This window comes from Anoplolepis gracilipes, chromosome 15 (genome assembly GCF_047496725.1).
Source record: "Anoplolepis gracilipes chromosome 15, ASM4749672v1, whole genome shotgun sequence".
NCBI classification, from domain to species: Eukaryota; Metazoa; Arthropoda; class Insecta; order Hymenoptera; family Formicidae; genus Anoplolepis; species Anoplolepis gracilipes.
Window position 1 is genome coordinate 4,511,638 of NC_132984.1, and position 26,190 is coordinate 4,537,827.

A 26,190-nucleotide genomic window follows, 5' to 3' on the forward strand; every position below is an offset into this window, starting at 1 on the left:
GAGAATTATTAAAATAAAAATAATAAATATAATTAGTTTAAAAAATTGCATCAAGAGTCTTTAAAAATTCTCTTTACCTAGAATATTCGATCAAAATAACCTGGAAGATGAGGGGATTTTTTTTTAACAAAATTAGACACCCTGATCAACGAAGCATTTCGGATTACGACGGTTAGCGATGTTCGTTAGACCGCCATTTTAATTAAGACTATTACACGTCCGGCCGCGTGATGTCATCATTGCGACATGCTCGTTACGTGCGTGGCTGGCGAAATCGTTTCGTCCATCTGGCGATTCGTTTTGCAATCATCGCCGCCGACGCGACGTCGGCATCGATGCTAATCACGTGCGCGTCGTTCTACGTACAGATGAGCGCAAATTTCGGCTTTCAACATCTAATTATTCCGGATTATTCGAGTGATCCGCGTGGGTGTGTCATCGCGCGGGGTCATCATATGACCGGATCATTGAGACTCGTCGTCAACTTTATTCGAGGAAATGCGTACGAGTCGTACGGAATTTTTCTCCAAAGTTGAATACAAAAAATGGAATTTCATAGATAGCAATGTGCTATATATATATATATATATATATATATATATATCGCTCTGTATTCAAAGTTAGAAGGATTCCCTTTTCGAATGACGATACCTCGGGCGATATTTCCGATCGAGGTATCTCTTCTATACGTTATATTCTCGCGTGATGGAAAATGTTTCTCAACGTCAAACTCGTTGAAATGGATCGTGTCGGACCGTCTACGTCAAATTTGTTCGAGAGAAACAAAAAGGGGGAAAGTTCCAAACTTTTTTTCTCCCAATTTTAATTTACGGAATAAACTTTTCCCATTTGTCTGTATATTAAACAAGGAAAAAGAAAATATAATATTTTTCCGAAGCTTGAAGAAAACTGTCATTCAGGGATCGAAAACTATTTCGGGAAATGTAAACCGTAAACAATCATAAAGTCTATTTTCGAAAGTTTACACATTGATATCCGGAAACATCCGGTTAATGTGTAATGTGCACAAGAATTCCATCGGGATGTAGATAACGAGATTTTACACGGATGAGCGGGCTGGTGTTTAAACAAATACATCGATCGAACGTTTATTAATTCCACGTAACGTCCTTTCGCAATCATTGCGGCCATGCTGCACGCACTAATCACGATTGGTTTCGGTTTTCATGGCGGATTGCTGGCTTGGTAAATAACCGAGTGAACAAATAACTCGACAGTGCATTTGTCAATAACAGGTTGAAATTAATAGAACGGTAATACAGATTAGATCTTGTTAGAAAGATACAATAATATTCATTTGCATCGAATATGTTAATTTTTCACGAGGTTCAAGTAATTCTGGCAAAAAAAAAAAAAAAAAAAAAAAAAAAAGCAAGTGCTTGGAAAAGATTTACACTTCAAAGAATTTTACAATTTAATTTATTATTTATTAATTATTTTTCACGATTTATTGAAGGAAAAATATATGTTTCTTATTTTCAAGAAGAATTTTGGAAAGACTGTAAAATATCGAAAAATGGAATAAAATTTCGTTATAAAATGATGTGACACAATGATGTACAGAAAATCTGAGGACACTTCTTTCTCTTTTACAATATTAAATTACAATGGTAACCGGAGCGTTGTGTCGTTCAAAGACGATAAAAGCATGAATTTAATTAAACGTTTGTTTGTTTATTTATTTAAACAAATGATTGTCTCTCTCTCTCTCTCTCTCTCGCGTCCATCGGTAACGCCGCTCACAGTGCATAATATCACGTTACCTTTATGGAATGACGTCGTTTCCGTCGCATTTTTGTCCGTATTTATGACGACGTCCCGCGACCCATTTATGTCCTCTCCTCATTTCGATATAAGCGTACAATCGATTTCAATGTCTCTCGTTCTGTCCCTCCGAACGTTTACGTATCTATCTGTCCGCTTTATTTATTTATTTGCCCACTCGAATGGATTGCGATCGCTGCTACATCGTCGTATTAATATACGTTTGAGTGCGATCGATTTATTTAGACGTTGTTTATTTATACTCGCATGCGGATGTTTATTCAGCCTCAACTTCGCGTCGCGATAAACGCGAGTTGGTCGAGAGATTCCGCGTGTTTTTGTACCAAGATTGATTCTAGCTGCAATTGTTTCGAGACCTTTACACATATTATTGGCACGCACTGGGGTTCGAAACGTAAAGATCCATTCGGTTTTCGCAAAGCTCTCTACATATGTAAACAAAATTTCTATTTTAATTTTCTTGAATGCTTAAAAAAATTAACAAAACTTCTAATAATAATTCTTTAAGTTTCTTGAGTTAAACGTTATTTATTAATATTAATATTCTAATAAAATCAAAATAATAAAGTAATAAAATGATAATTCTGTAGGTTAAATTAAGCTATTGTATAATATCTCCCGGGAAACATATTAAAAATTAATATATATTTTCGCTTATTATTATTATTATCTAGTGATCTGAAATGACTATTATGCGCACGATACGGGAGTAATATAGTGAAAAATTTATTTCTCCAAGACAGTGTCAAGTATTTGCCACTCTTCTCGAAATGTGTTTCGCGAAATCGGATATTTCTCGGACTTTTCTGCGAGAAACGCCGCTTCAATTTACTGCTCCAATCGTGAATCTCATTTACGGGACTCAGCATCGCGGAAAGCGGCTTACAAAAAATTTAAAGGAGCTTTAGTTTTAAAGCTGACTTCGAGATAATTTGTGTCGCGAACTACACGTTAAAGTCCACTTTAAATCTCGACTAACTTGAAATTCCTCGAGCAAAACCGTTTCCCGCGTCCGCCGTCGTCCAGGAATTATCTCTTGCTTCTTTAAACCGTCGCCGTGTTGCGATAGAATAATTAATCGTATAGAATAATTAATGGATCAGCTAATGGCTTTCCATTCCACGGAATTTATACGCTCCAAAATAACGGTTGAAAATAATAATTAATTTTAGTAAACAACCTCTATAATGTCCTAAGATGTATTTCCACTTTATGATTTAGAAAGTGACATGTGGAGAAAATATAAAAAGCTGTATTATATACGTATGTAGAAAAATATTATTATTATGGATCATGATTCTATAATTGGCAATTTGATTGTAATAACATCTAGCTTAAAGAATTTAATTTAACTTAAAAAATAATCATTTTATTAGAATTTTTATTAACTTTTATTAATTAGAATTTTTATTTATTAATTAAAAATTTTCAATATTAATAACGTTAATTTAATTCAATTTAGCTTAATCTAATTTTAAGAATTATCATTTTATTAGACGTTTATTAATATTTTTTAATAGTTACAATTCTTATTCATTTTGTATTATATAATTAGAATTTTTTTCATTAATTAAAATTTAACTTAAAGAATCGATATATCGCTTCGCTCGATTGACGTTGTTGAAAATATTGATTAAACTTTGCCTTTTATATAACATTAATAAACACCGTGTTTAAATCTTCCGAGAGAATAGGCGGCGTCGCGCGAATAATGGCGAGGCAACGTGAAGATTTCCATAGCCACATTTTCTCAAGGACGCGGCTGCTCAAAAGCCACGTCCATTAATCCGCGAGAAAACGTGGCGCTTCATTATTTACATCCGCAGAACTTCGCTCCGCGGTCTTGCTTACACGGCGCGCGCCGTCGCCCGCCATTTAAACTGTCGCCGCGTCCGACGCCGGTGATTAACCGAGCGGGTGATCGTAATTAACGGCCCGGCACGACGCCTACGAAACTTAAGGACCGTGACCGTGCAATCTTCTCGGATCACGAAGCACACCGCAAGCCGCCACCGGGGCTTATTTCGAGATCGTACCGGGAGCTTATTCACGTTTCGGGACATTTCAACCCCTTCCATTAAGTTGATTGACTTATTTTCTTCTTTTTTTTTTCTTTTAAGCATGTTGATATATATTTCAATTAAAGGACACTTTATATTCTTCAAGAGACTTTAAATCGTTAAACTAACTTATTATAGAGTGTCCTCCTGGAAAAATGATTCTTTTTCATAAAAAAAAAAATCAAGAATTTCTCGTAGAATTTTATTGAGATTCACGGAATTTTCAAAAAAAATTTCCACTTTGCTATAAGTAATTGGCAAATCGAGTGAATTAACATTTAAAGTATAAATATATACCTATCTTTATTTTTATATATTTAGTGCCTTAAAAACATATTGAATGTATAGAGTACATATTTTTTTATTGTAATTTTTATTGATAAAAATGAAAGTATTATGCAAGTGAAAAATGTTTATTTTTTTATTCAAGTTTTTTTCAATATATTTATAAATCTAGTACTTAAACTTAAGAGGTCCTGCGTTATTCCTTTGTATAAATGAAAAACATTTTATAAAACGCATACAATAAAAAAAATTTATTTTAAAAAATTGCACAAAAATCTTGAAAATATTTTTTTCCTCCAAATTTTGCACAAAAATGTTTGGAAAATCAGGAAATTTTTAGAGCATTTTTTATAAAACTTAAAGTAGACATCCTTGAAAATATTCCATTTTAGAACATTTTTCATTCAGTTTTTTAAAAATTCTGAATTAATTATTATTAATTATAATTATTAAATATAATAATTTAAATATATTTATTTTAGAAAAATTGCATCAAAAATAAGAGATTAATAGAGTTGTTTAATGATGGAAAGAGATAAGGGAAATAAAGAAGTACGTAATCTTATATTATATTTTCCCTGCGTCTGCCTTTTGTTCCAGTTAAAGAAGATAATAAAGCTACACAAAGCTCTTAGGATATCTCATCTGTCTTTTGGCGTGTGTTCCATCCCATACTATCACCCTTTTTATTTCTGCGCGTCCTATACCTCTCTTTGCATTCGCGTATCACACGCGGATACTCGTGTTCCACTCGACGGTTTCTTTGACAAGGGTTGCCAAGCCCTGATAATTAATCACTTGCTATTAATTAACCGGGAATCAGGTCGTTCTTCCTTCCGCCGTTGCTTCCTTTCAACTATCCAACTATCGCGTACTCACCGATTTTCTCTCTCTCTCTCTCTCTCTCTCTTTCTCTCTCTCTCTCTCTCCCCTTCTCTTTCTCTCTCTGCGATTATCGAATGGTTAAGATGATCACGCTTTGTAAGGTTGATTAAATGAAAAAAAAAAGTATTTTTGAAAGACTCAAATAATATCCATTAATCTGTATTAGAATAGATTAATTAAGTCCTGGACGCAGTAATTGGTGCGTAGTAAAAATGATTAAATAAATAATTAAATAGTTAAATATATATATCGTACAATAAAATATAACACAGTTTAATAAAAGATAACTCTTTTTTTACATGCAAGAAATAGAGACAAATTTAATTCGCAAATTTGTTTTTTCGAATGCAACCTCGTTCTTTAAAATTTTATCTGTCATATAATTACAATATTTTTACGATTTAATAATAAGCTTAATATTTAATTACACAAATTTTAATCCTCACAACAAAAGTTGCAAACTATAACAATATACTTAATTTTGAGCTTATTTTAATTTTACAAAATCTTTTCGGAAAAAATATATTTTAGAGAGACGAGAATATATTTTTCTAAAATATTCTTTTATTCTAATTAGTGTTGGAAATATTGCATTATATAAAATTATATAGTTTCAAATTTTTTTTCTTTTTCTGACAAATCAATTTTTATTCCATTCTTACGGAACAGTTTGATATTTACATTAATTACTTAGTCGTGTAATTAATATATTGTTTATTTCGTGTTTTATTTTCTTGTGGATTTTTTTATAAATTCATATCAATATATTATTAATAAGTTATAAGTGGGCAGAATAAGTCGCGTTTAGGACTCGTTGAGGGTGCTTTTCCGCGATATTCTTATCCGGACTGCTCGTCCTGGAGGAAGTGCGTTAAGCCAGTGTTAGTTCAGTGTAAAAGAAACTTTATCGTGCCTGTCAGCCGCGAGGTAGACGAATGGCGCCCTTAGCACCCTTATCTATCTGCAATTTTTACGCTTAGCCCCTCCTCTCTTCCCTTCATCTCATCCTAGCTGCTTTTTTTTCCTTTCTTGGCCTTTCCTCTTTGGACCTGCATTAATATCTTCTAGAAGAAGCTCAACTCTAATCCGTCAAATCCGAAAAGCCTCACGAAATAAATGTCTACAGGGTAATACACGTAAGCGATCGATATGGGACAGCAAGATTCGATTCGAAATTTTTGCCGAGGATCCTATAATCGATGTATTATATAAAGAAGCGATGAGCGGCTTTGTCTAATCTCTTTTGTTGAGCATTTTGGATGAGAATATGTTCGACAGTTTGTGTTATCGACAAGCTCCTTCAACGCAATTGTTTCTTAATTATCTAATATTTATGTATTGTATGCAACTTTTAATCATTAACAGGGTGTTTACTCACTGGAAAACATGGAAAACCCGAAATTCTCACCAATTTTTTTCATACCTGGAAAAATCAGGGAATTTAAAAAAAAAATTCTCATTTTGATAATTTTATTCTTATATTGTAAACAATTGGCAAGCCAAGTTAATTATACAGGGTGTTCTATAGTTGAGAAAAAAATCTGTTACTTATTAATAACAGATGTACTGAAAAAATTCAATAACTTTTGTAAAATAAACATTTTTATTTTTTTATCAATAAAAATTACAATCAAAATATATATATTTTGCATATTCAATATTTTGTTAAAACGTTGAATATATAAAAATAGAGGTACATATTTATAATTTCAAGAATCTATCCTCAGCAGGTTTTTCACCAATTGTAAGACACCCTGTATATGTGTGTGTTTAAAATGCATTATAAATATATATCTATCCCTACTTTTATATAATTAATGTTTTAACAAAATATTGAATATGCAAAATATATATATATATATTTTGATTGTAATTTTTATTGATGAAAAAATGAAAATTATGCAAGTGAGAATCGCTTATTTTACTAAAGTTATTCAATTTTTTTCAGTACATATATATACAAATTCTGTGTTTTCTTTAAATATAAGTGAAAAACATTGTAAAGCGCGTACAAAATAAAAAAATTTATTTTAGAAAATTGTACCAAAAAAATCTTTAAAATATTTTCTTCGCCTGGAATTTAAGATAAAAATATTTCGAAAAAAAAAATTGGGGAATTTTTTAGAATTTTTTTTACAAACTTTGAGTAGCCTGTTTAAGAAACAAAGAACCGAAGATTAATTTATTAAAAAAGAAAAAAACATTAAAAAAATTTTTTAAATTCAAAGCTTATGAAACCAAGAGAATATTAATTATGAGATTTATCTTATTTGAATGCTGTAGTCTAGAAGGCAATGCATATTTCCCAACATAGAGAGAGAGAGCCGTCCAATAATACACACTCGTAGTGTTCGTACGTAAACATCCACAGATTGGCCGTTCCAATATTCGTCGTTCAGATTAGGTGCACGCGTATAATGGGAAGACTTTTTGTCTTCTCCACGCGTTTATTTATTATCGGCGACGGTTCGCCTCGTGACCATCAATTCAGATTAGAGCTCGCGCAGCTCAACAGGAATTTTCAAACCACTGTCATTTTTTTTCTACAGATTTATGACACCTATGCTGCTCATATGGTGCACCGGAAACTGGATATCACATATTACGATTACGCGAGAAAAGGCCAGTGACACGGCCATCTTTAAATCAAACATTGAACATTATCTAGATAGTTTATGTAAGAGATGCACGGCATTCCTTTAATCACGTCAATTTTAAAGCTTAATATATATACGGGAAATATAATTTGTATGGTTTCATAAATTAAACAATTTCTTATTACGAACGTAATGTATATATTAGTTACAAAGAAACCTTACAAGGCGGTACCATTTGCCGCTAAGTGTCCGATTGTTACGAGGTAATTCAACATGCAAGCCGGGTCTTCGGGTGGGAAATCAATTAGTTCTGAAAGTTTCCCGTCGAGACTGAAGGAATACCTGACGATGCAAGGAGTTGCTGCGCATTCATCTCTTAAACTACCTAGATAATTTTTCATTTCCTTCCACCCGCGTCCTTCCCCTTTTCCATCGCTGGAGTAATTCAGATCTAATTAGCTGCTACAAAGAATGACACCCATTCTCATTTTTAATTCTTCAATTAGCTGCCGCAGAATGACGTCGGCGCGATGTTTTTCGTTTCGTCCGGGCTCAATTATGGAGATTGCAGGTAAACAGAATTCCTGATCGAGAGGGTCGGAAACTGGGATGTTGCATTGCTTATTAAATCACGGACACGTATTTATCCAGGAATTTAATAATCATTGTTGAAGCTTTTTAGAAAATTGAAAGTAATCTCGATAATGTCGCTAATATTTTATATATATTGAAGAATTGAAGTTTTAGAACCGTATTTTAAAATTGAGATAATGATGTAAAATTAGAATTAATAAAGCGAAGAGAGAGAGAGAGAGAGAGAGAGAGAGAGAGAGAGAGAGAGAGAGAGAGAGAGAGAGAGAATAAATAGGGCATTCAATATACATATATGTAATGATAAAAATATGTAAAAAAAATTAAGGAATATTTTCATTAAATTTGAAATAAATTTCTTCTTATCAAAATTGTATTAAACATTATTTTTTTTAATTTTCATATTTTTATATTATTTGATATTTTATTTGATATTATATTTGTATTACATACAGCACCGGCCAAAAATATATCACTTTTAGGATTTTTGAGCATAAATTTAATTTAATTTACTTACTTATAAAATTAATTTTTTATATTATTAAAATTAAATTTTTATATTATTTTATGAAAAATATTTTATTTGGTAAGTTGTATTTACTATCAAAACATATATTATGATATTATAAATATCCATGCACTTTGAATAAAATTATACTCAAAAATACTAAAAGTGATATATTTTTGGCCGGTACTGTATATTATTAAAGTAATTTTTATGATCGAAATTCCGCGAATTTATTCTATATTATATGTTTGATTTATTTTAATGTTTGAATTTTGATGAATTTATATTTCTTTATCATGAAAATTTCTAAAAAAAAAAATGGTGATCTTCTGAGTGAAATGACAATTTGATTATAAATTATTTATAAATGTGAGTCTTACTAGAAGAGATGAATAGTGCGATCCCGTAAAAAGGGATGTCAATATAAGACATTAGCAAATTTAATAATTATTGTCGAAAATTGAAAGTAATATCGATAATGTAAATGTTAGATGTATATTGAAGAATTGAAAAGTTGAGTTTTAGAACCGTATTTTAAAATTGAGATAATGATGCAGAGTAAAATTCGAATTATTATTACTTTTGATTTTTTCTTTCAATAAAAGTAACAATTGCCAAAAGCAAAAAGCGTTCCATTTACAGATTTACATTGCAGATTTACTTCTCCATTTTTTTTTCAAACTATTGTATATTTATAGTTTCTAAAGTCTATATCTATAAATTCTTTTTGAATTTTCAAATCCACAGCACAATTTTTTTTAATTCGTATAATCTTGAATAACTATTAATTTTTATTTAAGTAAATATATATATATATATATGCACATATAATTAAAATTGATTTATTCTTACTATATTTTGCGCGCTATTATTGCATATAATTTTCTTATACAAATAAATATAAATTTATAATCTGCTTTTTTATTATTTTAAAAATATTCATTTCCCGAAAGACGAAATAAATCTACCCTAATATAATCTAACCCAATTTCACTGTCTACTTTTTTCTTCTCAACTTCCATTCTCTATCTTTCCTTCTGTTTCCCTCTTTCAACTCTCGGTGGCACACAAATTCTGTTTTTCTCCAACGTTCTCCCCTCAGTTTCTCCTCTTCACGATGTCCGGTGACAAACGGTCGCCTTTCCGCGGCAGCCGGAAGAAAAGCCAGTTCAAAGAGCAGGGAAAACGAACGTTGGAAAAAAAGCGGCAGACATTCCGCAGGGAGAAATATTTTCTAGCGTTCGTAACTCATCGAATCTTCCGCGTCACAGGACTCTCACTGCAAGAATAATTCACTGGCGGCAAATTGACTTTTAATTTATTTAAGTATTTATCGTTGAGACATTTCATCTCGTTTTTTTTTCTGCGACTCTGCTAAGGGATTGAGTAATTTTCAGAGAGAGAGAGAGAGAGAGAGAGAGAGAGAAAGAAAGAATACTATTTAAATAAAATATTATATAAAATATAAAAACACTTGAAATATTTTATAAAAATTTTTGAAATATTTTGAGTATATTGTTTTATCTTTACAGCCTTTTATTAATTTTATTTTTGTGTTGAATAGTTAATATTAATGAATAAATTAATAATTTATTTATGTACTTTGATAATTTTTTTACATTGTTTAATTTTTATAAACTAAAATAACTGCATTAAACAGATTAATTATTGTGGTTTTTGATGAATTACATTTAAAATTTAAAATTCTTTTTTAATAGATTATTTTAAATTTTAAAAGATTTAAATAAATAAGTACTATTTTAAATTTAATGCTTGAAAATATTGTTACAACTTTAAAGAATTTCATTAAACCTTATTTGAATAAAAAAGCATCAAATAATTAAATCCATCTTTTATATAAATTTTTTAATAAAATATTTTGCGTTTATTTAATATTATATATTATTTGTTAAATCATTATCTAGGAGATCCTTCTTATATATATATATATATATGTATGTACATCCTTTAAATTTTCCTTTACGTCTTTAAGCATGTCTTCGCCGTTTTCGCGTTAGCTTAATAAGATTCATAATTGTCCGCCATAGTAAATTAAAGGTTATAGAGATAGAGTTAAACTAAGTGGATGAGGGCTAGATAAGAGCGGCTGAAAAAGAGGATAGGCGGAAACGACGGAGGAAGAAGAAGTAGGACGGGATATGAAAGATGAGATCTCGATAATCGAACGGTGAACTGGATCAATTAAATCCTCCGGGGTAGACATTAATTATCGGAGGTGTCGTCGACAGTTTCCGATCGCGCGTGCAATCGAAGTACGATATTCGGAACGAGTTCAGGATTTTGCCCGGCGGCGCATCCTCTCCTATAACGTCCTACCCTTCTTCATCCCTCTCCCCCGCTCCGTCCTTCCCTTATTTCCTCCCCGATTGGTCTCGTTCGAGCTCATGTAAGACTGCTTCTTATATCGATTTCTATTTCCACCGCGAATAAATTGTCAACGTAAATCATTTCATACAAATGTAAGACACGCCCGCAAATGTCGAGAATTGGCTTCTCGATCGTTTACATGTGTTTTGAGACAGAATAATATTTAAAAAAAATAGAGTTGAGTACATAAGAAGTATTCAAAATTAATGTACAAAATGAAAGTTTAAAAAAATACAAAATTGGCACATTTTTGTACTTATTTTATGACTTTTATTTTTCGTTATTTTTATTTTTATTATTATTTTTTATTACTTTTATCTATTTATTGCTAACTCAAATTTTAAGAAAGTTAGTGATGTATTATTTATCCCGAGTATTATCAATAAAAGTTATTAAGTTCTTTAAAATTAATTGCAGCTGTCAAATTGCACGACATTTTATAAACAATGACAGTTTGCTCATGATGTGTTTCTTTCAGGGACGACCGAGTTTGCCCGCGGTGACAAGTCATGCGACTCACGTGACTGATTGTGAGCTTGTCAACTGCACGTCGTCGCGTGACTCGCCCGTAGAGTCACTTGAATGAATCAGCTGTGCGTACGCGCCGCCACGCATGTAGTAGAGTAGCCGCGCGCGATCTATCCCTTCTACCCCCTTTCCTCAATTTGTACGCGCTCGATTTTATGGACGGCGATAACTCTGCGAAAAATCGACACAGCGTCGGCCGAGAAAGACGGATCATCTCATCTCTTTGTTACTTATTTTTCGTGATTTCGATTGCATTTCGATATTCATCGTCGATAAAAATCTGTCCTTGTGCAGCAGAGCTCGTGTAATTTGATAGCTAGAATTAATTTTAAAAGAGTTAATAGTACGTCAATAATTTTATTTATGACACTATTATTATTCTAAATATTATTTAATATTATATATTAACTATATATAATGTTAAGTAATATATATATTATTTATTTTCGCACATAACTATAAATTATTAATATAATATATTATTTAATATTACTATTTTTGAAGGACGGACAAAATTATGTAATACACTTCTCTCGAGTTTGCATCAATAACTGGCATTGCCGAGATTGCTTATTGATAATTTACAGTAAATTTCTCGATGACGCGATAAATACTAAATATAGTTGTTGTGACTGAGAGAATGTGAATGTCAATATAGGATCGTATCAAAAATTGTCACTTGTTATGACAAGATCTCGGGTCTTAATCGGATTCTCTGCGATTTAGTATCCTATTTCCGTTGCCGATCGTTATTATTTTGGAAAGATTGAGTGACATTTGAGTCGCACGCTTTTACATGCGTATTGCGTTGCGAAAATGTATTCTTCAGGATGCAGTGAATTAATATGATTTGAATAATAAATGTTATAATATATGTTTATGTCTATTTATAATAAATTCAACAACTTGCAAATTATATAGTTGAGTCATTGCGATTTATAAAATTTATAAATTAAAATTAATAAACAAATTAAATAAGGCAAATATAAATGCAATCAAAATTGATTTACATTAGAAAATTAATTAAATATTAAATGAATAGGAGCTTAATTTAAAGAATAAAAAAATTACCATATTTACGTTTTAATTTTTGAGGATGAAAGAAAAGCTGACATTTTAAATCTTAACATTTACTTCTTGTCTCGAATATTTTTCTTCTATTCTTTCAGATCTTTTTTCTCAAATGCTTCTTTTCTATCCCGCTTTGACTATATCCTTTATATATATATATATACGATGTTTCATAAAGTTAATATCAAGCTTCAGATACATATTCTTTTGGTAAGACTGTTATTTGATTTTTTGAGAAAACTACAATTGACTTAATTTTAACGTAATTAAACCAGCAACCAGATCTCTTCAATTAACTTTGGACGGAAGTCATTCAAATGTAATTTTACCAATAGTTTTATCGAAACAATATTGAAAATTTTTGAAATTCGGGAAACAAGGGTGAAAAAAAAAATATCTCTAAATTCAAATAATACGCAAAATGTTACCGTTCATCTTTTATTGCACGTTTAAAATTGTAATAAATGTAAAATTTATATCACAACGTTACGCGTATATATGTAAAAACTATTACCGTTTAATGTATGATGCAAGAGTGCCTCTTTGTAAACATGCAGAAAAATAAAATGCAAATGTTACGAAGAGTAAATGTTATATGTATCGAGCACGCCGGAAATGTCCCGTTGCATTATTTTATATCGCGTTAAACTTTTCCCCACGCGTCATTGTTGCAAATTAATGTCACAGGTTCATTTTTTCTTTTTTTTTTTTTTTTTTTTTTTTTTTTTTAACTACGAGCGCGCCTGGCGCCGCTGGGCGTTTTCGAGCGGCTTAAATGCGGTGTCAGGCAGTCACGCTGTTTGAATGATCGGCGATCCAGCTAAGCCTCGTTTAAATTTTAAGTGAAAAAGACCCGGAAGCCCGGAACACAGGCATCGATCGTTTCGTGGCAGCTTACGAGCCCGCGTTTCTGTTTCTCTATCGTGTCCGTTATATATATATATATATATGCAGGCTATACATGATACACACATTTCGAGTATCATTTCCTCGCGAATAAAAATCCCAGAGAAGAGAGCAGAATATTGTTTGGAATTCATTGTTGAGGAATCGGTATTCTTTCTGTGTGTGTGTGTGTATATGTTAAAATATTTTTTTAATAAACTTAATAAATAAATTAATAAATTGGGAGGAATATAGAAGAATTAAAAATGTTTTTTTCAATCCTCTCTGTTGAATCACATTTATTTGACGATTTAATATATTTGTTATTCTTGTTGACCAACGGTGTGAGACGATGCTGCTCAAGCTGCTAATTAAACTTGACTATTATGTTTGTGCAGTAAATACAGATGTTACGGTACTAAGTTAATCACAATAGGCAACAACTTGCGGATATTATCATAGGTCAATATGATTCATATTTAGTCGATATTGCTTGGCAAACTTGATTCTAAATACGATATCCTTCCATTTACTTCCTCTCTTATTTAATTCGGTCATAAAATTCGTTAGAAAATTTAATTACGTAACTGTATAGCTCTCACTTGTAATATATTATTAAATTTTTTAATATCTAATAATTATTAAGGTAATTTGATAAACCGAAGAGATTTAGCGGAAAGAAAATTTTCCTCGAATTTTATATTGTCGCTATTGAATCATTTTCTTTTTCGCCAAACATTCAGACATGGTTGCCTCAAAGTTTTTCTTCAAAAGACGAGGAAGCTGATGGAAAAGCGCGTAAAAGAAGCGGAACACGTCAGGAGGCTCTATTTCCGGTCGAAGGGGCCCGTATCGGGCCCGACGCGAAAGCGCGCGAAATGGCCGACTTAAAGAAGTTTTACTGCGAGACAAACCGGAAGTGATTCGGCTATCCCGAGGGAAACTTTCTTTCCTTCCTGCGGGCTTTTTCGTCGGATTACGGCCGCCGGCGAGCATCCATTCTCGTTTAACGCTTTTATTTACCGTTTGCGGCTGTCTCGCCGGGCTTCCTCCCGCTTATCGGAATTTTCTTTTGTCGCGCTTCCACTGCTTTATTTTTTTTTTCCACCGTCTTCGTGATACGCGTTAGCGATAATGATCAATGAATATCCATTATGTCGAGTGAAATCGAATTATTTTGAACATTAACGGTAACAATAAGGTATTCTTTCACCATCTCAAGGTCTGTCAAATAATACGTAAGGACGAATAAATATGTAAAGAGGATATAAAAAATTGTGAAGATAAAAAATCGATGTAAATACACGATATATACTTCTTGGAAAAATATGGAAAATCTAAGGGAATTTTCGGGGAATTTTTTTACCTGGAGAAATTGTGAAATTTATTGGGACTCGGGACATTTTTTTAAAAAATTTGTTTTTATACTGTAAGTTATTATATATTTATCTCTGTTTATATATTCAATATCTTTATAAAATATTGAATGGGCAGTACATTTTTTTTTTATCTTTTCAGTTATGAAAATATTATGAAAGTTAAAAATTTTTATTTTAATGAAAGCTATTCAATATATTTATTAATTTAACACTTGAATTTTAAGTGACTTTTTTGTATGAAAAACATTAGAAAATTCGAGTGAAAATAAAAAATTTATTTTAGAAAATTGCGTCAAAAATATTTTAAAAATATTTTCTTTAGTTGGAATTTTGAACAAAAGTATCTAAAAGATCAGGGAATCTTGAGGACATTTTTTTACAAGATTTGAATAGACACCCTTTGTCTTTACAATTAAATATATTTAGAGTATTATTTATCCATTTTCTTCAACTATTACAGAAATAGTGTATTAAAACAATTTCTATTAATATCCAAACTTGGGAAACAGTATATATCAGTTTTTGACAGATCTACATTTGTTCCAGCTCCTCTAATTGCTTTGAATATAATGTAATTTTAAGAATGTAAATAAAAACCTTTCTAACTACATATACATGACACACGATACAAAACGTCATTCGCTTTAAAATACCTTGCCTTGTTCAACGCATCTCGAAAAGCCAACTGCATCTCCATACGATGGGTCAACTATTAGCACGGATGCGAGAAAAGCTCTGGGGGGGAGGGGGCTGTCAGGCACGTCGAATGATGCCAGGAGTATGCATTTTTTCCAGTCCAAGTGTGCCATTTTTTGCGTCCTCTTTCTGTCCTCCATTGTACGGCAGGGATGTTCTTTCTATCGCTCTTTGTTTTTCTTTTTTTTTTTTTTTTTTTTCGGTGAGAGAAAGAGCGGGATGGGACAGGTGAGAGGGGGAAGGGGGGGCTCGCCAGTGTCCCTCGGAAAAATCTATAAATCTAGCGCGCGGGCTCGCGAACGTCAGGACCATTCGTCAGCGGGCAGATTGGGGTGGGTGGGAAATGGGATTCGCGGAGATCGAGGGGGACCGAGGGGAGGGGGGGAGGTTTGGAGATACGCGTTCCCGGACCCGTGTCGGGAGGGGGGGGGAGGTGAACGCTGTGCAGCTTCGTCCCACATGCAATAAAGCCGCGACGATTTTACGAGCGAGGCGAGCCGGATGACGAGGTAATTTACCTACCTACCCACCCGCCAGGAGAGAGAGAGAGAGAGAGAGAGAGGGTGAGAGAGCGGGGGATGAAGAGACGACGGGAATGAATCCATGCCGTGACTCGCTACAAGGCGAGGGCTTCGATCGTTTCGAATAAAGGTCGACGCTTTTTATACCCTCTTCCCAACCTCTCCCCCCCCCGTCCCCCTTCCACCCCCTCTCGTCATGACACTCTCCTGGAGAGTCGCGATTTTCCCGACTGATGGAATTTGACCCTCTTCTTAGCTTCGATTTTTTAATACGCCGTACGTCTAATGGGCCGGAAGAGGCCGTTCGACTTGAAATAACGTCGATAATGCCGAATTGCGTGAGCGATAGCGATGATCAATAATAAATTAGCCGCTTTCGAGGATCCAGTCTATTAAAAGTCCAGGGCTAAAACTTAAAAGACTCGAATCGTCTGTTTTCAGACTGGTCTCCTCTCCCACGCGACAGAACGAAGCTGCGAGCAGCAGTAGCGGTTCGGCCCAACACGGGGCGACGTTCGCGGTCCGGGTTGGCACGATCGACGGGGTGATCACGCATCATTTACGAGCTGAAACCCGAAGAGACCTGGCGGCCTGGGCAAGGGCGATCGTTCAGGGATGTCACGCGGCCGCTCACTCTTTGCGGGAGTACACTGTCCGTAAGTAACCTCGCATGTTAATTATATTTAATTCACTAAATAAAATATACATATAACTCTATTCATATCTACTCTCCGTGAAGAGAGACTGGCCTTTGACCAGGCAAGAAAATCTTGGGACTCTTCGAACAAGTGTCTATTTCCTGGGAAAATTTGAAAATCTGGAATTCTCAGGGAATTTTCTTAGAACCCGAGGATTTTTTTTTTTTTTTTTTTTTTAATTCTCTCTTTGATAATTTTGTTCTTATATATCTGTAAATTATGTATAATAACTTAATCTTTAGTGATAAAATTTTTTTCAAATTCAAAAACTTATTTCAGCAAAAGATATTTAATTTTGTTCAGTACACTTGTAAATCTTGCACTTGAAACTTAAGTGGCTTTGTGTTTTTCCTTCATATGAGTGAATAGTGTTAGAAATGTGCAATAAAAAATTAATTTTACAATTAGAAAATTGCACTAAAAGATCTTTAAAATATTCTCTTTATCTGGAATTTTGAAATAATGAAAAAGTAAAATCAATAAAGTGGGGATAATCTCGAAAAATTGAAAGAATGGAATTGATAAATGTAAATTTGAAATTGTACGTCTGAGAGAGAGAATGAGAAATATTTCAAGAAATAGCGGGGCCGAGTTTTTTTATATTTTTTTTTTTTTCTCTACGAAAGCAACGCGGATGATATCTATACTCGACATCTATATTCTCCCTCTCTCTCTCTCTCTCTCTCTCTCTCTCTCTCTCTCTCTCTCTCTCTCTCTCTCTCTCTCTCTCTCTCTCTCTCTCTCTCTCTCTCTCTCTCTCGTCGTTCTCTGCGCTCGGTCTGATGAATTTTAATTTCTTTTCAGCAACGACGAACAGCAATAATAAATCGAGATGAATGCCTCGCTCGTTTCATACGCGTTTCTTTTTGTTTGTGTCTCGCGTCGAACTCATCGATGATAAAGAACCGATATGCGGTAGAAATGGGAAATGAAAAATATATAAAGGCTGTCACATAAAGAGAAATAGTATGCTGCAAGAAATTCAGTTGAAACTGCAGTATTTAGTTGATAATTATACATGATGGCGAATACAATCATTTTTAAAATGTTTATTCAGTTTTAGGTTTTATTTTCCCGTCTGCTTATGATTTGCAAAAAACAAAGTATTCATTTTTTTCACATTGATTTGTATTTATTTCTAATATAACTATATATTTATAACTTATATATTTATAGCTCATTTTTATATTATTATTTTATAACAATTTATAGCTCTATTTTATAATATTTTTTATTTAATCCAAATTTTGTTGAGAAAAAACAAACTGACATTTATTAACAGATTCATGTCTTTTAAAAATTGGTGTGTTTTTAAAAGTTATACATTTATATTAAAATATAATATAAAACCGTTTTATATTACTATATTAAATTGACTAGAATTTATTATACGTATTAAGTTGTGAATGTGGATTTTCATTCTTTTTGAAAGGTCACTTTAATTTTATAACATCGCATGTGTTATAGGTTGCACATGGCAAGGTAAGGCCTGTCAGTTAGTTGTCAACCACGAGGAAGGATTCGCGCTTTATGCCGCTGGAACGCGAAACGCCGCCGGCAACGGCGTAAGTCCTGGATCACCGCCCACGCCGCTCTGGAGAAGATCCTTCGACAAATTGAAAATGTCCGCGGACGACGGCGCCCGTCTCCTGTGGCTTGATTTTGGGGGCGAGGACGGCGAAATTGTGAGTACATGAATTTCGGAACATCGGAAAGAATTTAACGTTTTTTTCCCGAGGAATTTATTAACGTTGTAATTTACATGCAAAATTACCAGAGAATTATGAGAAAAAAGACACTTCGTGTAATCACAAATTTCTCCATTACATCTTCCACGATATTCGATAAGACTGCTTTAAAAATAGAATTGTTGCACGATTTGAATTTTCCAATAAATTTACATTTTTAATTAATATAAAATTTTTTTTATCGATGAGTAAAAACGATTAGAATTATTCTGATTTGTCGTAAAATTATTTCCTTATTTTTTTTTTGGACTTATAGATACTTGAAAAACTATATATGATATGTCATCGGTTACTGAAAAAAATGTTGTTTAATCTTGGTTGTAGGAGCTGGACTTGGAGAGCTGTCCGAAACCGATCGTGTTCGTCCTGCACAATTTCCTTTCGGCGAAGATTCACCGGCTTGGTCTGAGCGCATAGGGGCACGAGGGGGCCCTCACGGAGGCCCCCGATCTACCCCCTCACACCACCAGGTCTGTTACCAGCGTCTTTCTTCATTGAACCGGAATGAATCACGGCGCGAAAGAGAAAAGGGCTTTTCTCTCTTCGAGGATTCGATATTATCGAGGTCTGATAATATTACGAGGCACGTATAAGGGATGCAAGGGCCACCCTTGCCCGTCGCGTACAGTTCTGTTTCGCGACTTTAAAATGTGGAGAAGAGACGGGCTTGAAATGAAGAAGAGTAAAATGGTGTAAACGATTTAGAAGTGATTGACATTAGGACAAAGAATTCAGAGAAAATAACAGTCCGAGGATTCTAATGAGAGAATCAATCTAACAAAAAATCCCAATACATAACTTGTTCCTCGAATATTTAATATCGTCAATTATTTTTTAATATAGAGTCTGAAAATTGAAGGTTCGAAGAATCAGATATTTGAGGTTTAGATAAATATTTACGAGTCTAAAACCTTCAAATCTAAAAGATTTTTTCTTTTTTAAATTTTTAAACATTCCAAGAATGACGATTATTATTTATTGCGCATTTATTATATCAAAATTTTTACAGTAAAATATTTACAATAACTTTTTCTCTCTAAAATAAAAAAAAAAAAAAAAATATTCACTCAATACCTAAGATTTTAAAAATTCAAAAAAAAATATCCTTAACGGCCTAATCCTTTTTATCAAAGTTACTCTAAAAACGATTCAAATTTCATACCTATCCTAGAATTCTCGGACTCGGCACGAGATATACAAGTAAGAGGGAAAGAAGACTATATGTGTATAAGTTTGATAGTCCATATAGAATCTTCAAGAGAAGCTCGATTACGGTAAATCGACTCGGGACGATCCTTAAAAATCGAGCGACGGTCCCTTTTCTCCTTTTTTTTTTCCAACGATAATCGACACGAAGCCATCCAGGAGACGATATATTGAAGAAAGTACGACACGCAACAAGGACAGAGAGGCGGAGGGGTGAGGAAGGAACACCCACGCCACTAATCACACGCCTAAGTAACTAATTATATAATTAACTATTTACCTAATCATAAGAGTATATATAAGACTAATTGCAAAAGAACTGACTTGGCGGATTATCGATAAATATTCACTGATCCTGTGTCGGATGTCGAAATGTGGTTATTGTAACGAGCATGAAAATCAGATAACCGTGATTGTTTAAACGACGCGTTATTATACTTTGATATTTCGGCTTTCAAACGCAATTCGATAATAATCTGAACTTTGGAAAATAATGATTTTATGTATAAAATCGCATAAAATCATCATATTTCGATGATTGTTAGAAATATATTAATGATATTTCCGAAAAAAAATGTTTTACTAAATTAAATTTTATTTTAATGATGAATCTCATTAATATAATATCTTGTTTAAGAAATATTGCGAAATAAATATTTTACGCAAAATGAATACGTTTTAGGAATTTAATTTTACGGCACATAAATATTTTGATTTATTTTTAACTTAATTAATTCAATCAAACCAATATAATTTAATCACGATATATTTTAACGGCAAAACGCTATTTTTAATTTCATCAATTTATTTTAGTACTTTTAGTAATATTATTCGTAAATCAATGTAACAATGTACAGATGAGATATTTGTAACCCGATAAGTTTCGCATGCACACAAACATATTGACATTTTATTCAGTCAATATCCGTGCTATTTGGTTAAATAAATTTTCAACAGATTTAAATTATTCTTATGTATTAAATACATATTTTGCATAAAACAAAAAAAAAGAAACTCTTGAAATTTCTCTTTGTCGTTTAAACATCGCGATAATTCTGACGATCGAGATGACTTTTAGGCGAAGAGCGTGTAACATACTCGTTACGAGAGTAGAAGCTATCATGATAAGGCCTATGTTTTCACCGTACATATAACGTTAACGTTATCAACCGCTATCCAATATCCAGCTCTCCCATCGGGATATCACGTTGTATGCATTTGACGTAAACCGAGCGACCAGTTATATAATCATCTTCAAGATACCGCGTGATATTATATTACAGCATAAAATGCATTTGCGATGAACTTTACTGTAATAAAACAAAAAATGTTAGTGTCATTTGCCATCTTTCTGTAAATGCAACGCGAAAAATACTATAGAACTTTGGCGTTAAATGCGCGATGAGAACACGGTCATTATTATCCAGCAATGAGCCGCTCATTGGTATTCGACCCTTCAGTTTCCTCGAAAGTTTGCAAGGTACACATTCCTCGAAACTTGCCTAAGGCATAAAACAAAAAGAGATAGATAGATAGAGAGAGAGAGAGAGAGAGAGAGAGAGAGAGAGAGAGAAGCGGGGAAAGAATAATAATAATAATAAAAAAAAGGAATCTGTTTATTATTCCGACCAAGCTTCCAAGCTTCGTCAAACTGTATTATACACATTGTATATTGCAATACGGAAATAAAGAGAGAACTCGGGGTTGATACTTCATCGTTAATTATAATTAGCGCTTGCGCATGCGCGTTACTTTGCAAAAAAAAAAAAAAGAGCTCCTCTCTCTTAATTGATCGCGAGCGATTTATAAGCCGAGCAAAATTATCACGTGCTTCAATTTTACACTGGTGGATCTGGTGAGCTTCTCTCTCTCTCTCTCTCTCTCTCTCTCTCTCCCTCTCGTTTTTTCGAGAATAAAAAAAATTACGCGCGTCACACGGTAGTAAAGTCCGCCAGAAGTTGGGAACACCTGGAAAGGACTTAAGGAGTTTACTCTCTTGATCTTCCAGCGGGGAACTTTCCGCGAGATAACGTGTTTCGTTTCGGTAAGGCGATATTTATGTCACTCCCCCCCCAACCCCTCCATCCCCCTTCCCCACCCCGCCTGCCCACAGTCAAAGCGCCTCGAGTGAGTTCGCGGAAGTTGGAATATCCTTCCGCGCGCGTTTCTACGGCCAAAATACCTCCTCTCGGAATTGTACTCGAGAGGCGATCGCCATCGATCTCCCAGCCAGACAAAATGGAAATATCCTCCTGGCGGCCGTTTCGTGAACGGGACGAGGCGTGGCGGGGCGGAAATCGAGGTTGACTTACGTTCCGGATCTTTCTTCTCGTCTTCCGGAGAAGAGAATCCGTTTTCTTTTTTTCCCCTCCCCCCGCTCCCCCCCCCCTCCCCTTAAATTCGGCAATATATATTTGCAAGACTCTGCAGCTTTTTCGCAAAAGCGAAAAGTTGAACGTGCGAAAGCAATATTTGTAAGATTTGTAATTTAATAAAGGAGAAAGTAAGACGATTGTCTTTTTCTTCAGAAGGAAAGAAAAAAATCGAAGAAGAAAGTTTCGCGTGCGGGATCGAGGGAACCGAGTATGTTGACATTAAATCTAAAAGGACGATGCAAAAAAGGTGGATTTTATAGCATATGATTCGTGAAGATTTAGATTTTAACACACGAAACACAAGTTGTAATTCCTATAGGGGTTTTTTTTTTAATATTATCCGCGCAAGAGCCGTTGTCGGGCAAACTTTTAGATAGTATATGGATCGCCAAAAATGTCGTTCTGAACCACTTTGGCGTTATTTACGACTTAGACAAAACTCTATATGAAAGAAAAAGAGAACGCTCGAAACAGAAGGTTCCTTGATAAATCAATGGGCGGCCATTTTAGTTGTTTTGTACGATATTCATATTCTTTAATGCAGGTAAACTTAAAGTAGCAAAAAAAAAGCGTCGATGTGTGCAAGCCTGATTTTTTTGTTTCTCAAAAGCAATAGTCTACCTGAATGATTGTTCATGTCATATTTTGCTCGAAAAAAATGTAAGAATAAAAAATTTATAAAGCGAGATAAACAGAGAATGAGATTGCGAGGATTTCCAAGGATCTGAGATTTTTACTCGAAAAATAAAAATAGAATGAAGATTATTGGAGGATATAATCAAAGCATTTTTCAAATCCTGATTTTATATATCTATACATTAATCTTGAAGCTCATTTCATTGCGATATTTCTCTCTGCTTAAATAGACTTACTTTTAACTTTTTAATTAAATTTTAAGATATAATTTACGGTCTGATGTTTACATAAAATATATAAAATGTTAGGAAATTAAAAAAAAACTCAGCAATTTATATACATCTAAATAAAGTATAAATCAAATTTTATAAATTAAGATGATGTAAGAATTTATAGTAAATCTGATTCCTCGAAGGAAGGAGGATTTGCAAAATCCTTGGAAACCAAATCTACAAATTATGTATGCTTTTAATTTCTGAAAAAAAAAAAAAAAATGAAGGATCTTCTATTTTGATTTCACGACTTTGCGATTGAGAATCTATCTTTAATTTTAAAAAGTCGATATTCCAAAAACTTGGAGGACATCATTCCATCTCGACAATATATCATATATATATATATATATATATATATATATATATATATATATATATATATACACACACACACATATATATTTCCGAAGTTTTTAAATTATCTCGAAACGAGGAAATCAGGCATCTGGAGTTATCTTTGACACGAGGATACGAAAGAATGTAAGAATGAAGGCTTCCTCACAGACTTTTATAGCACATCGGACCGTGCCCGATATATCGTACTTTCCCAGACTATATATCGGTGCAAAAATAACCACTGGCCATTTTCGCGCTGTCATTTATTTATCGCAAAACAAATCATCTTATCGAACAGTAAGCTTTTTCTCTTTCTCTCTCAGCAACTTGTTTGCACTCTCCGCTTTCAATACATTCTCGGAGAATACGAAGATGACCAAATTTCTCGACTTCTCCTCGGTACTGTCCTTCTCTATGCGTAATTAATTTTTAACTATTCTATTAATAATAATATTTAATAAATAATAATAACGAGATGATGATAATAATAATAATGATAATAATAATGCGTCTACTTAGGACAGCGACATGAAACGGGTAACCACCGCGACATGCGGGGTCTTGTCACAGGGTTAATGCCCGCATAGCCATCTTGCAGTTTCACGAGGCTACAGAACGGAACTGACGGGCAAAACCTTCGAACAATAAATGACGACGATAATAATAATAATATTTTATTAACTACCGAGATACAAATTTTTCTAACATATTCGCAAATTTCGCTGTCGCACGCGAAAAATCGCCTGGCGTTTGTGCTACGAAGGTCTGTGTGAGCCTCTTTTTTTTGATCTGTATAAAAAAAAAAAAGGGAAAAAAAGTAAAGTAAAATAAAATAAAAAATAAATACGAGTGTCTCCCGTCGAGATTGTTGAGTGTTGTACAGGGTGGACGTACAATAATAAGATTTCGAGATTAAGTAGACATATCAACGAAGTCATGTAATATTGATTGTGCCCATTTGTCACTTTCCGTGCGCTCCTCGAGCCGAAACCGGAAGGATCTTTTATCACTCTCGCGGTTTGCAACCCGTATGCGGGTTCATCTATGTACATAAATTATTTAACAAAAATCGCCGCTACACAAGAGACCGCTCGTTTATTTGTATCTATCAAAATTTATATTATACCGCATTATGTATTATATTACAATAATTGTCCTAATAGGCTAATTATATATATATATATATATATATTATAATAATTCGAGATTAAAAGATTATAATTAAATTAGATTGAAATTTGACGATTAATTCTATTTGATTTACGTTCAGAGCGTTCTGTGTAACAGTAAAATTATTTATATATAGAAAATTTATGTACAGCATTAAATGATTTATGTAGAAAAAAATATGTGTAATAATTATAAAAAAAAAAATATTTTAAAAATACTCAAACAATGTTTATGTAAAGAGACCAATTAATATTTTATGAATATTTTCTGAGCGTGCTAGTGATGCAATATCAAATCTTTGGCACCGAGGAAAATGGGGCGAGGCTATCGGTGGTAAATTAATGCATCCGTTTCGGATCGATGGAGCGCAACTCGCATAAAGGCGCATAAAGCGACTATTAACGAGTTATTAACATGATCATTATTAACAAAACTAAGTTGAACATCGAGAATTTTATTAACGGATTCGTTCGCGCGTGAAATGCGTTATTTTTCTAATAATTTCGAGCGAGTCGTTGCCAGAACGTTGACGGAGCCCATTTCCGTTTTATTTTCCCTAAGTTTTACAGAGCGAATTTGTATTTCAATGAGTTACCAAATAAACAAGAACGGTTAGAACAACGAATGAGTTGTTATTCTTTGTTCTATTTCTTAAAATCACTTATTACTGTATATTATTAGTATTATTATTTTTAATATAAATAAATAAATAATAAATAGAGGAATTATAACAGATTAGCAGTTGTTAATAAAATGTCGAATTGATCGAATCGAGCATATATATATATGCCCGAATTGTAATGTGGATTTCTAAATATTTCTTCTCTTTAATTCTCCATGAGTGACTTTCAACTTTCACAATAATTATTATATTCGATTATATATTTTATGTAGAGAGGAAGGATTTATATTAATGGCTTAATAGAATTATTATATTACAAAGTTTGAAAACTAATTAATTAATAGAAAAATAAATTTGAGTTATTTATATAAGATAATGTTTAAATTAAAATTTAAACACACATATTCAATAATTTAAAGAAACGAATATTTTATTATCAATATATTCGTAATAAAGAAGAAAATCAAGAAATCTTAAGAAGCTTTCGGAGGTAGGTATATATTTAGGAGAAATCAATATACATATAAGAAAATGGTAATATCATTTACAACATTAATGATATTATTAAATAATATTATTTAATAATATGATATTAATAATTTTATTGAAATCCAATATGGAATAAATACGTTATTATACACAAGTGCAGGGGTTAAAACTTTCAACTACCCTAAAAGATCAATAAACTCGAAATATTCATCGCGTGTAAAATGTATACAGAGTGCATTAAAATTGATAGTTTAAACTTTGAATACATATAATATTTATCAAAATTAAAAAGATTTTACCAAACATGAATGTCGCATTAACAATTGATGAGACGAAATAAATCTTTGTCGAAACACTCAGATGCAAGAAACATTCGTATTACGCTTGCTAATTTTCTGTATTATTTCGACTGTTATATCACACGCGTAATTAAAG

At 32.9% G+C, this 26,190-nt stretch overlaps 1 protein-coding gene across 1 annotated transcript in view; it reads left to right on the plus strand.

Annotated features, from left to right (window-relative positions):
* Syn1 (Syntrophin-like 1) overlaps positions 1-25,525 on the plus strand; it is a 257,348-nt gene extending 231,823 nt beyond the window's left edge. The window contains exons 6-8 of the mRNA XM_072907314.1: positions 16,642-16,856; positions 18,366-18,583; positions 18,971-25,525. Coding sequence (XP_072763415.1) covers positions 16,642-16,856; positions 18,366-18,583; positions 18,971-19,063 — 526 coding nt within the window. The 3' untranslated portion in view covers positions 19,064-25,525. The remainder of the gene's footprint in view (positions 1-16,641; positions 16,857-18,365; positions 18,584-18,970) is intronic.
* Positions 25,526-26,190: the final 665 nt, after the last annotated feature.